This window comes from Zonotrichia leucophrys, chromosome 3 (assembly GCF_028769735.1).
Source record: "Zonotrichia leucophrys gambelii isolate GWCS_2022_RI chromosome 3, RI_Zleu_2.0, whole genome shotgun sequence".
Lineage (NCBI taxonomy): Eukaryota > Metazoa > Chordata > Aves > Passeriformes > Passerellidae > Zonotrichia > Zonotrichia leucophrys.
In genome coordinates, this window is record NC_088172.1 from 42,658,461 (window position 1) to 42,672,811 (window position 14,351).

At 37.1% G+C, this 14,351-nt stretch overlaps 1 protein-coding gene across 1 annotated transcript in view; it reads right to left on the reverse strand.

Moving 5' to 3' along the window:
- MAN1A1 (mannosidase alpha class 1A member 1) overlaps window positions 1-14,351 on the reverse strand; it is a 139,435-nt gene that overhangs the window by 89,137 nt on the left and 35,947 nt on the right. The window contains exons 2-3 of the mRNA XM_064707965.1: window positions 13,364-13,460; window positions 4,206-4,321 (exon numbers count right to left, since the gene is read on the reverse strand). Of these exons, the coding sequence (XP_064564035.1) occupies window positions 4,206-4,321; window positions 13,364-13,460 (213 nt within the window). The remainder of the gene's footprint in view (window positions 1-4,205; window positions 4,322-13,363; window positions 13,461-14,351) is intronic.

The window sequence follows — 14,351 nt, forward strand, 5'->3', positions numbered from 1 at the left end:
TGACAGTAGAAAAAACCCCAAAACTTCACGTTTCTCCACTTCCACCAGTTCTTTTCCAGTGCTCAAATAATAGACATATCACTCACAAAACTTCTAGGTTGCATGAAGCTGCTGACCAAACCTCTTTGAAAGACACTCAGATTTGCTGCGCTAAGCACAAAGATGAAAGTCAGAAGTCGTACGTGAGGCTTCAAGCTTCAAAAGTGGCATATAAAATCAGATACAGTGACTGACCAATACTTAAGAGTATTGGTAGGACACAAGACAGAGGGCACCCTCACTTTCTTCCTCATTCCCTTCCCTTTATGCAGTTCCTCAATTCATTAGTACCTGTCTTTGAGAGCAAATAATGAAATGCCCTTCATACTTTCCCAATTTCCCTTTTATCTGAACTAATGCATGGCTTTCTGCTCCATACCTTGTTCCCATTCTGATCCTGTCTGGCTACACTTCCATCAGATAGCTGGTCAGTTGGTCACGGTATGAATCCAAGCCCTGTCCCATGTACAGTTTGATTGCCAGCACCTTCTGGTCTTGGTGTGGGTCCCTGTTATTCCAGTCAATGCGCAGACATGCTTTAGGACACTGTGCAGACCAAGGAGTGCTCCCAGTAGGCAGCACAGGCAAGACTGCCCTTTTGCACAGAAGGAGTTTAGCAGGGCTGAAGCAGAGAGGGATGGATCCCTTGGTCACTCACGCTAAAGATGCTGGGGTGTGTTTGGGTGTGGATACAGAGCACCATTGACCCAATACTCAACAACACCCAAACACTCACTGCTGCACCATCAGGCTCAGCTCCTGCACCACTACTCCCCAACACCTGACCCCTTCAATTGCCTCATCAAGATCCCTTTTCCTCTCTCTCTTCCCAAGCATGTATTCAATGTTATTTGGCCCTTGGACTGCAGAGACTGATAGCTTTTTCTGCCCCAGTGTGAAGCAGAAGTGGGGTGCTGCTACAGAAACTCCTTCAGAAAGCTCTGTGTGTGTGTGTGCGTGTGCAGCTTCTGAAACAAATAAGAAAAAATAAGATCAGAGGAGCAGACAGCATGCATAGTTGTAGCTAGGAAACAGCCAAGCTCCCTAAAAATCCCATGAAAGACTGGTTCCCTTTTCCTGCCTGGTAACCTGCTGATACAGAGCCCTGCCCAGCTGCTGCAGCCTTGGGCTGTGCACTGTGGAGTGTGGGCAGCAGTCTGTGTAGGGAGGTCAGAACAAAGCCTGGGCTATATTAATTATAAGAGCAAAGATGAAACCCCCAGAGAGATAAAGAGATTCAACAGAGAACAGAGCACATATCCATCGTGCTACTAAAGCTAAGACCATGGATTTAACCACTGCAAATGTCATCTCTTTCCAAAAGTACATCTACATCTCTTATAATATTGACAGAATCAGAAAATGCAACATAATTCCTGAAGGAATGGCTCAGTTTAGCTCAAATTTCTGCAAGGTTTCCAATTTAAAATAAAAAAAAAGTCAGCAGTTGTGACATAAAAAAGCTCCAAGCATTGCAATGTGATCAAATCTCAGTTATAAAATCACAGGGCTACCAGCTGTAGCTGTAATGAAAATAGCCTGTGTTATACTCCAAAAGGGAAAGCTTCTAAACATACCCACTGACAAGCTTACTAAAATGCACAAGTTTGCCAAGAAAGGTGCTGCTGACTTAACTAGAGTTTTCCCTCAAAATCAAAACCTATCTTCAAAAAGGTAAAGAAGAGCAACCTGACATCTAATTCATTGAACTGCGAGATTGAAATCTAACGCATAAAGAGACATTGCCATTTCCCATTAAGTCGCCTTTATTCCATAAATCCTTTCATGTGGATAAACTAGTGCCTACTTCACAAAGTGACATCAGGCAACTTTTATGATCAAGTGTTGAGAGTGGTGTGAGTGCTGGCCAAATAGTTTGGTGAATATCTTCTGGAGTTTGTAAAATTTTCCTATATCCAGCTGCATTGAGAGAGAACATAAGGAGAAAAAAATTCTGCTACAGTCACAGCAATTTTTGTAAAGAGCATCCTAAAGAAAATTAAAGATTTAAAATACATGGTTCTAAGAATAAATGAAGAGAAAAAGGTATCCTACTTATGGAAATAAATGCCAAATATGCTGATTAAGCAGTTCCTGCCCAGGAAATGATCAGAAAAATCAAACACAAGTTTATACTACTCAGAAGAAATAACTCTTTAGGATATGTCAGTGAGTCAGTTATTCCAAATAAATCACTTCATGGGACAAAGGTTTCTAAAACAGAAGTAAAGTGTACATAACATTTTTGCAGAACATGTCACATAAGGCCTGATACATGATAAACGCTTAAACACAAAAGAGAACTTTTCTTTCTTTGCTGTTCTTTAAACTGTAAGATATAAATACAAAATGGCATTTTAATCTAAAATCTATACTTAAAGTGGAAAACTAAACAAAAGTGCAAGTTGAGTAGCTTCCAACAATCCAGTCATTAAACAAATGGATATCCATTATTAAATTTGGCATCACAGATATTTATTTTAATTTCCTTGTTCCAGTTTGGGAAAATTCATCTACTCACTGATGATGCCAATGTAAAATTCAATTACATATGATTATGAAGTATTATGAAAATAATTTTGTGAGGTGTTGAACTCCAGGCTGCTATTTACAGGAATATCAGTAACAATATACGGTTAGTGACGCACGTCAGTGTTATCTGTGAAGCTGCTTTGGTAAATCGGCTTGACTCCTGCATTGAACAACTAATGGAATATGAAATTTCTGACATTTTCTTAGCTTGGAAGCATTACTGAGAAAAAAATAGGTACATTAAAAAGAGGAAATATAGGCAATATCATCTAAAAGTTTCCAGATAATATATAATATTATAATATTGCAAATATTATATATATTGCAAATATATATAATATAATATTGCAAATATATAAAGATATATGTAAACCCAAAGATTTTCATGTTAATAATGTAAATCACTCTACAAAGCTTTATAATGTTCCTCCAAGTAGAGCTCAGTTCATCCTTTCAAGTGGAATTTGTTATTTTCTCTTGTCTTATCCTGGTTTTTAAACATCTTGATAATACCAAGCTAATAAGACAGGAGTTTAGTATTACAAAAATACCTTTAGGGAAAAAAATTCTTATGCACAAAATAAAATTAGTATGTCATTCAAGCTTCTGACACTACACAGAAGCACTGTTTAATATCCTCTATTTACATTCTAAATGTAAATATAAATGCATACTAAATTACTGCTTATATAAACTATGCTAGATCCACTCTTATTAACTCCTTCTTAAAGAGATAATTAATTTTCAAGCATGGAAGAGACCCTAATTAAACCTGACTTTTGCATAACTTATTAGAAAGAGTACTTTGTTTTCAGAAAGTGTTTCTAACATTAAGCATGTCAACTACAAGAGCTTTCAAGTGCTCAGTGTACTGTGCTTACTTTATTGCACTGATCAAAGGTGCTTCATCAGCTCTCTGCACCCAACAATAAATCCTCGGCCCCAAAAAAAAAACCCAAAAGGAAAAAAAAAAGAAAAAATACCAAACTCAGGACTTTGCCATTTAATCAAAGAGGTTCCTACTTGTTCAAGGCCTTTCCAGAATAAAAATTTAATAAAGAACTTTGCCCTCAGCTGCACATTTGCCACTTAATAGGATGATTTGTACATGCAGTTGTGAGGACCTGATGCTTCCTAAGACCAAAGCAGTTCAGTTGTGCCAATAGTTCAGCCTAACTCATGATATTCAACTTTACTGGAGTAGACAGAGGAACCTAAGCAGTATGTATGGCATGTACCTTTCAATAAACAGAACAAAAATATGTAGAAGATTTCATAAAGGGAAAATGTTAAAGGTTTGCATAATGAAAAAATTAATGCTTGAAGGGTCCCAATTCTTCTTTCCAGAAAAGCTGAACAGGCTGGTTTTTACTTTATAATGGCAAATACTCTATTTCCTTTTTCCTTCCTCCATTCCAGCTCATTGCCTTCCATCTACCTAAATCTCTTTGATTGAAAAAGAGCATATAAGCAGAGCAGTAGATTTCCCATCTTCCAGCTTCCTGCTTTGTTTTATCTATCAATAATCTAAATTCTTTAGCCTTGCATTATGCTTGTAATATCAAAAACCCAGTCCTCAGTTGGCCCCTGGAGACTAAACAGAGCATTAAAAGTTAATCAGCAATGCTCCTTACCACATTGAAATCCAAGTTTTTTTCAACCCACTCCTTGGCTTCCTTGAACTCTTCTTTCATTTCCATGATGTATAGTGTATCAAGGGCATCCACGATTGTTGCTCCTTGAATGTTACCTGAAACACATGAAGAGCCAGTGATTTACTTTCCAACAGAAGACTTTTCAGTTAGATCTAATTAATTTAAATTAATTCTAATTTCAAAATCCAATTTCAATTAATCCAATTAAAAACTGGGTGCATAAGCATTCAAGTGGTAACTAGTAATTCACAGCCCTTACTTTGATTCCCATGCCACAACACAACATCATAATATTTAAGTATTTCTTCCACTAATGAACTTTTGAAGAGCTGCTCTAACGCTCTGTATTTTCAGTCATATTTTTGCATTTTAAACCACTGACAGAACAGTTCACCCTAAAATGACACAAAACCCAGTAAATCTCGGTAATTGAGAAATTTCTGTTTCTTCCAGTTTGGAATGAAAACAATCAGCTGCTTCTTTGTTTTTACACTCAAAGATACATAAAGCTTTAAGAAGCTGGTGGGTACTGATCCCATTTTAGTTAAGAAAGCCCTTTAAGAAGTACAGTCTGACCAGACAGCACTGGGGGAGGCAAAGGCAAACGTGCACACATGGATTTGTCAGCTCAGGAGGGGCTGCAAGGCACTGTCTCTCAGAGCAAGGCACTGGTGGTCTGCAAAAATGGCACCCTTCTACCTCTTTTACAGAGATAGGTAAGAGCTAGCCTTGACCTAACACTGCAAGATGAAATATTACCAGTACGTTGGCTTTGGAATGGATTAGATGTTCATCATCCTGTACTGAAAGGTTAATGTGGACGGTGGGGTTCAAGAAAATACAGTCACTCAAAACACTTTTCCATGCTTACTCCAAATTTACCTTGACCTTTTCAAAATACCATTTTTGTCTAGGAACAGTTTCAATTCCTATTTATGGGATAATGTCAAAAATTCAATTTTGACCACTCTACTAAGACTTTCATTTCCTAACTTGGCTCCCGCAGTTTTCATAACGAAAGACCACTGTTATATTTTAGAGAAGACTCTGATACAGAAAGAAGCATTTAGAATTAGAAAATAATTTAGGTTGCAATCAACAGAGAAAGTCATTATGCCCAATCCGTCTCCCTCAGCAGGGCTAATGAGTCAGGTGAATAGCTGACTACTCATTCTGGAATTGATTGTACCAGGGGAATGACAACATAGTAGCTACAACTAATTAAGGAACTTGATTATTCTCTTGTCTCTGAAATACCTGATGGAAAAGTAAAACTTAATTTTATAAACTTATCAAATATCATAGTTCAATTTTTCATATTTAAGAAAGCTACTCTATCAGCCAATTCTAGTGTTCACTGCCATCATGGATTTCTGCTTCCACATGAAACAGAGAGGAGACTGGAGAGCTCTATATAGCAGGATTGACATAATTTCCAGAAATTAAGGTTCCAAGTAGAAAATAGTTTTCCATTTCCACCATCTTAAACAAAATAATATTTGAGGTTGTTACAACAGGTATTTGGTACATGTAACAGAATGAGATACTTTCTCTATTTTAGCAGCTGTTTATACCACCCATTTTTGGAATGTCACTTTCCTACTATGAACGAAGGAATTTCTACATTTTCCCCCAGATATTCCACTAATAAAACTGCAGCCTGCTTTGGTAAGAAAAACATAATATCCTCCAAGAGCTTATTTGGAACTTGGCTGCCCTTCTCTAATAATAAAGGAAAAGTATTCCTTTAAACTTGGCTAAGCAACTTATATTTTCCCTGAGCTTACGAGAAAGTGAGAGTGGAAAACTGCTGGAGGACATCTGCTCAAGATCACTACTGCAAAAGCTCTGGAGATGTCTGGTAACTCCATACAACAAAAGCAGTTCCTAGTGAACCTTTACAACTGAGCTCTACTTACAGAAAAACCATCTATAACCTGATTTGCTTCAGTGGATTGTGATAGGCTCACCATGCAAAGACATTCTTTGTGATAATCCCCTTGTAATACAACTAACACCACCACTAAACAGTTAAGCTTTCAATTTTAAGGATTAGTACTTGAGCTGCAACCCACTACTAAGAAGAAAAAGAAGAGAAAATAAGAAGAAAACTTATTGAGAAATCACCCATGGAGTCACCTACTTATTATGATTTTTCCCCTGAATCTGGCATATGTGGCCTGCTTAGAGCACAGATTGAAAAAAATGCTAGAATCTCAAGCAGATCTTTATTTGAAATTATTTCTGCTAATATTCTGAATGCTCCAGAAAAGAGAATAATTACACAATTAACGTGACACTTAGTCAAGTTTGTCTCAAACAGCTGTGCTTCCAAGTTCTTGAGAAAAGACAAAAGAACAGAGAAAGAGTCAGTTTAGAGGCCAGAATTATGACTTGTGAACAACTGCAGTTTGTGCTAAGTTAGCCAAGAGAATAACTTAAACCTGAGAGTAGTATGGAAATCGTGATGCTGAACAGGTCATTAATAACCAGTCAGACAAACCAGTGGTGGGGTTGGGGAAAGGAGTGCAAAGAAATTAAATGAACATTCCTTATTATGGGATAAGAGCAAACATTTCACAGGCCTATATAAGCTATGCTTCTCAAAGCACAGCACATAAATTATTAAATATGGTTATCACTATTGTTCGTTCCTACACAACATTCCCAAGGAATTACACAGCAGTCATGGTCTACAAGAAGCAAAGATTATTGCTAGGCAATTACAGTACACACTCATGACACAGAATATTTGGACAAGAGGACTGTTTTCCTATACACCTACAGTACTGCTACAGATTTGACTAACTCTGCGTTACAGGGTGCAAGCCAAGTTGCAGTCACAGTGGCAGAGTTTCAGAGTTGCCCTAGGCAGGAGGAAGATATCACAGAAAATACGTGGATAAAATTCATAGACCTCAGGTAAATACAGATATATTTTGCAGATAACTAAATATATATATACTCAAAGTAGAGAAAAGGAACTTGAAACTCATAAAACATAAGTCAAAGGAAATCATTTTGATGATAAAGAGATAACCAGATGTACAAGCCTACCAAAATGAAGAATTATTAGTCTCTACCAAAACCTCCAGACCATGCACTCACATATGATCCATTTTACTTCTGTTGTTAACCCTTTACTTTTATCACTCCTCTTTACTGACAGCATCATTTCCTCCAAGGGATTAATAGAGAACACATAAAATAGCCTACTATTAACTGAAAAGAATGCAAAAGAAATCAGTCGACATGAAATTTTCAGTAGACTATTGAGAAACATCAACAGAACTTCGTTTCCAGTTTAACATTTAAAATCTTAAGCAATGATCTGGAAGAAAACAAAAAAGAGCATATTGCTAACAAGATTTGTGGACTATTAACCACAACAGCTTATTAAAAGCACAGGTAGCCTATATCTCCTCTGGGTAATGCACAGTCAGCCCATTTAAACTGCATGCTTTTTAATATCCAACAGTGCCAGTGTAGGTGCGTGCAAATGAAAGAAGAGATTACATTAGAGAATGCATCTCAGAACTGGGCAGCAAGAGCAGAATAAGAAGAGTGATCAGAGGATGAGTAACTTTGTATGAGTTTCCAGGACGCCACTGCAGGGAGAGCTGCTCTGGATGTGAGTGACAACCTCATTAGCAGAGCTCTGTGACTGAGCTTATATGGCCATATGGTTAAAGAACCACACCTGGCTTACGGCCAAACCCTTTGGAGCCTGTGCCAAAATAAGTTCTCACTTGTCTAGCCCAGGCTTTTAGATATGGCCAGAAATAGAATACTTCAGAATCAATGCACGTTGGTGCACTTAATAATTTAAAATTTCCTCCCATCCCTTGGACACCAAGTTGGCATTTGAAAATACATACAGGTTTGACTAAAGCAACATTTTGATTTGCGCTGGAGGTTTCTTGGAGCGTTGCTTCAAAAGCTGACTCATATCTTAGAACAGTGTTTTCCTTTATTTAAAGTTCACTGAAAAGGTTCCTATGCAATATCATTAGCAATTTAAAGTGTCAAGAGTGATTAATTATTAAAGTGTGCTATGCCAAAACATGAAACTCTTGACTCAAGTACTGGCAAACCCTCAGCAATATTAACACTTTTAATTTCAGGGACTATTCACACCTGGTAAGAGTGGGGAAAGAAAAATTAATTTAATTTTTAACAAATCTAGTTTTTCATATGCGTAATATTAAACAATATAGTGATATTTCTAGAATGCTCTTCCAAATCTCCAGTATTTTATACATCTGTGCATTTTAGAGCCAGCTCTGGCGTCTTTGAATTTGATAAAGTTTAAATATTTTTTCCTTCATTGCTTATCTCTGTGCTTCCTGCAGAAGCCTTTGGCATCCACCACGCTTCTGGCACCGTGCAGCTCAGTTACATGTTTAGTTATGAACCACCTTCTTTTGTCTGAACCCGCTGCCTAGTAATTTGCTATCTCCACCCCTTCCTTACAAAGGATATCACTCCCCACAAGGAACAATAAATCCTTGTTCATCCCATCTATGCCACTTTTTATGGACCCCCACGTATTGTTCTGGAAAGCTGTCAAGCATTACTACTTACTGTGAGCTCAAGTCTGCCCCGTTCTCTGCATTACCTCAGAACTATATCTCCCATTTCACTAAGAGCCAGCTTAAATTAGGAACATTTTCTATTTCTAAGTGCAATTATCGCCTGCTGGGAAATCCTTCTGGGTTTGAGGAACTGTTTGCAGTTTGCCATTGTCAAAGCTACTCCAAATAACTTATTTGCACTGCCAAATTTCACTCTGGTCATTTGATTTTTCAGCATTGGGGTGAGTAATTTGAGAGTGTGGCGTCAGCAGTAATAGATTCCTGTGAGAGGCCAGTAATAAACCTGAAAAATGTTTTTAGAAATCTAAAACGACAATACACTTGTCATGGTTGTGCAACATGACCTCCTCTCAAAAATGCTGTACTGAGTAATTCATCCACATATCTGCTAATGTTATTCTTTACACAAGTTAATTTAAATGAGATGTCAGGCTCACTTCCACCACATACCAAAATACAAAATTTCAAGGAATACAGCAGGAAGAGTGAAGACAAACAAGATTGGGGTGGGGGGAAGATTTTGAGTCCTTTCAATTTAAATTGATATATTGTTTAAACACATGCACAATTAATTGCCGAGGCTATATTAATAGATGTAGAGTTTGAAAAGACACATTGCTATACACTGCCAAGTCAGTTTTGGATATAAATTTTGGCAGACTTTAAAAATATTCATACACCTCAACACTCCATAAAAGAAATGACAAAAAACAGTTCAAAGTGGGAGGAGCAGGATCTTACTAAATTATAGTACTTTGGGGTTTGCAGATTGTGAGTATTTATTAAATGCCTCCCTTTTTGCCTCCAGAAAAGGTCCCTTTTCACTTGCAGAGATTAATTATACTATGCCTACAAGTTATAATATCAAACTGGCAATACTGCACATGAAACACAGCTTCAGATAATTAAAAAAGCCCTTTAGTTACAGTCATTTAAGTGCAGAAAACACTTCTAGAAAGAGTTCTCTGCAAGTGCAGCAACACTCATTAGTTTTAAAATTAGTTCAGAAGGCTTAGAGAGGAATAGCTCCTAGTTTGAGGGGCTGGTGGTAGAGTGCTATGAAAAAAGAGCAAAATTGTGATTTTGCCACTTTTGCAATAGGAAGGTAGATTAATAAATCCCTGCTTTAGCTAACCTTGTTAACAGTAACCCGAAACATAAAGGTTAAAGAATTAAAAAGTAACAGCACTTTCTCATAGCCTACTTTCTACTAGGAATAGTCAGAGAAGAATTAGTACTCACAGAAGAAGTCATACCAGGAGATATGTCCTGTTTTGCTAATGGACAGATATTGTGCAAACAAATGCTGAGCTACTCCAATTTATGTGATTAATCTGGAAACAGTTGTACACTTCATGTAATTAAACAAATAAGAATGTTTCTGTCTTTTCAAATAGTTGCTACAACATGGTAAAACACAAAAAGTACAAAGGAAATAAAAACATTGCATGGATGTGCTGAAAAGACATTGCCAATGGTCATAGGCATGTATGTGGCACTGGCTTAAAGGTGAAATCTTTCAGTGTTTCTCTAAAAGTATATTATTCTTGGTGTGCACATGCGAGAGAAAGCACCTTCTGCTCATAACAAAAATATATCTACAGTCTGCCAGTCTAAAGACTTTCTCAGCTTATCACATACACCCTTACACACACACTGCCTGCAGAACACCAGCAAGACCAAGGCAGTTCTTTGATTTCACAATTTGTTTTCATGGCCTGAGTTTAGGACAAAAAAAGTAATTTCCAAGTTCAGCAAGAAGTCTTCAGCTACAGATTAGCTCTACTATTAGTAATTTAGCACTAGTACAAGGTGCTAAAGCAGGGTTCTTTTCCTTTCCCCAAAATTAGAACAACCAGTTGTCCCTATCCTTTCTCCTATCAACACCCCAATGGCCATTTTCCTCTTCTCCTAGCCCTGGTATAGTGCTTGTATTTCATGATGTTATTTCTTAAGCCACATCCATGTGGAATTACACCTCTCAAAAGCCATCTTATTTTTGTCCTGAGAAACACAGCATGACAGCTATGACTTGCCTTCAAGACACAGCAGTCATTATAATCTACCTGCAAAATGGAGATTGAAAGGAGCCATGCATTTATACTCCCAAAAAAAAGCTTAGAAGCAGTATAATTTGAAAACAACTCTCCCCTTCTGTGTCAGGAGAGCTGTACTGTAAATTTTACAACATAAAGCACCACACAGCACTGGACTCTTCTGTTCCTCACAGTGAGATATAAAAGTCTTAATCCCATAACAGCCCCTCCCAGCATTTGCAAAGCAATGTAAATGCAGCAATTAATTCAAAGGAGGAGAAGTGTTTCATTAGGCATCAAACAGTGCCCAGTTAAATGTACTGTGTTTTATTGATACCAAGATGATTCCAAACTTGCATTTTTAAAACAACTGAGACCTGGCAGCAAGAAGGAAAGACAATCTTGGCAAATTGGAGATAGTTATGATGGATGACAGTGAACTGAAGGTCTTACTTGATTTCTGAAGGTTGGGAGGAAATTCACAGGACACAGAGCTGAAGGTAACCTATTCTCCACTAATACAACTCAGAATTACCTTAAATTAGTCAACCATTTGCAATTTTTTTAATAACTTTTTAAAATAAGAAACAAGGAAGATAAGGAAACTTGTCCATTCTTTCATGAAGGAAAGAAACCCAACACACAAACAGATCACTATTTTATTGTTTTATGAAAAAGGTGGCATTTGTTGAATTCAAACATGAAGGTGCAGATCAGGTCTAATAAATCTGAGGACACCTACAGACACAAGGTTTTGTTTGTAAAGAACAAAAGGTGGCTATGGATTCGGGCACGGGTGAGGCAGGGCTGCTTGCAGACATGCTGCTCTTTGGTATTCTGTAAAGCAATTCAGCAGAAAGGGACCTAATGCTTATTTTGATTTGCACCAAGATCAATAAGACTGAAGGTGTTTCTAAGGAAAGCTCCTCAGCAATAAGATCATATACCAGATGACCATGATAGGAAACTGATCTGCATTTAGACTGACTCTGCCTCTTACTCCTTTAAATAGTTTTATTTTTCAATTCAACACTTGTCCTCTTTCACAGAGAATTGTGCCTGAAGTGACTTAAACTTATGCAATGTCCACAGAACTCCTGCTTAAGAATTTCACAAGTCAATACATCTACAGCTTGTTCTGCAAATCCATGCAATATTATCATTAACTCAAACCTTAGAAATGTTTATACCACTTCTGATTTCAAAGGAAACTACATTAAGAGTTTAAATTTTTAAGACATTTTGTTCTACTGCAAGAAAACAGAATTCCATTAAATAGTTCCTCAAACATATTAAATCACACAACTATCATTCTCCTGAAGACAATAAATAGTTTTCATTTTCAGAGAAGGAAAAAGAAACATGATGACTCAGCCTTGAAGTTAACTCAAACTACTCTGTTTTGAAGTCCAAAAACTAACTAGGTAATGATTACTTATTAACATTTTTGATATTACCTTGGTGTAGCCAAGCAGTGCAGCAAGATCAAAGTAGATGTTGTATTTTCCAACTTATTTCTGTAATCACAACTGCAGTCTCTAAGCAACCTCCAAATATAGTTGGGGATTTGATAAGTGCTCTATTTAGGCTGTTTTAGGAAATGTTTCCACTTCAAGCTATCTTTTGCAAATATTCAACAAAGTAAGTTCCTGTTAAAATCAAAATAACGTATTGATTTTGTCTCAGCTATAGAAATTAGTCATTTTTTCAGCTTTCTGTTTGGAAAACAAGCTATTTGAATAGAAAAATTGGTGTCAAACAGTTTAATTCTTCATTTTTCTGCAAAACTGAAGATAATGACAGTTCATAGGACTGTATTTATGCTGTCTCAGAATGCTGTTTCTCTTCAGTCACAAGTCCCATTTGGACACTGAGGAAGTCTTTGCCTCCTTACACCAGATTTCTACAGTGTGCCTCTCCTTCTGGAACTTTTCAGTCCCATATTTGTTCTACACTGATAACAACTTGTCCTTTATTTAACATCTCCTGTGCAATATTTAGAGGTGCAAACAACAGTTACAAAAATGAAAAAGAAAGCCTGATAAGGGAGTCTGGTACAAATTAACAAATATTTATAAGAAATGGAAATAAATTCCTAAGAACTGCATACAGCTTTAGCTACCTTCATGAGTGTAGAGAGTATTGTTTGTTCCTTGTATAGGATTTCTCCTCTTCTCCAACCTCTTCCCCTTAGTTCCCTGCTTATTGAATGTGGCATCAATGATTTCCATAGTAAATGTTTAAGACAGGACAGTATTTATTGCAGCAAAACTGTATTTTTATCATGCAGCAATGCCATGCTCCATTTATTCTCATTCAGACACTAATCTATAAAAGTCACAGAAAGCACCTACATTTACTGTTACTTTTTACACATAACAGAAGCAAGAAACATCATGCTGCATGACAGGGAGCAGCAAGAAAACATGTTTATCACTTATAAGCTTTTCAGCTGATTTACTGTTCTATGCTAACGTCACTAAGCACAAAAATACACTGTACTCACCAAATAAATTGCTTGAATGTCCTTGCTTAGATATGGGTTTCAGTTCATTTAATCCCCATGCGTAACGCTTATAATTATCCCAGGCATGCTTCATCATCTGCAGGGAAACCAAAGCAGGATTATGATGTTGATTTAGCAAGAAGCCACAGCAAACACCAACTTGAGAATATTCTCAATATTAAAAACATTTCATACAATTCTTAACCAAATTCCTGTCATATGCATTATGAAATATTCAATAAAGAATAGCAGTGGCACTGCTTTCGAGGTGGCAGTGGGACTGCTGCTATAAGAATTACATGACTGTCCTCTCCACTTTTGTTACCTGTAAGCTTATGGTCAAGACACACTCAAAAATAATTAATTTTTAGGAAGGGAATTCATTGTGTCGTATATCAATTCAATTGAGATTTTATTTCCCTTAAGCATACATCTCAGAAACTGAGGGAAGTAATATTTTTAAATAAGGTTTTCCCCCTAGAACCTTCAGATTCTTTAAGGTGAACACAAAGCTTACAGTAGTTTTCAGATTCTGGCAGAGACCTGCTTGCATAAAACGAGCTGGTTCAAACTCAGCACAACTAGTAACAATAGAAGGATGGTAAAGTGGGCAGGCAGAACCCCTAGAAAATGTTTTGAGGTTTTTACAATACAATCTTTTATGACTATAAATGCATCTGTAGCTACTTTCACATGTCATTTTGCACAAAGAAATGAAAACTTTTACAACTGAGCATATCACCACCAAATCACATTTTGCACAAGAAAAGGTGCGCCACAAATAAATACTGCTTTGGGAATAAATACTGATTTATCTGACACCACAGATAAATACTGCTTTGGGAAACAGCCTTGCAGAGCCCAGCACAGCAGTGCAGTGGTAAGAGCAGGGGGCATCCACACAGAAGTCAGGGGAGTGGGTTGACTCAGGAAAGGCTCACACTCTCCACCACCATCACCAGGCATATCTGGTGCGATCTGTCCTTTT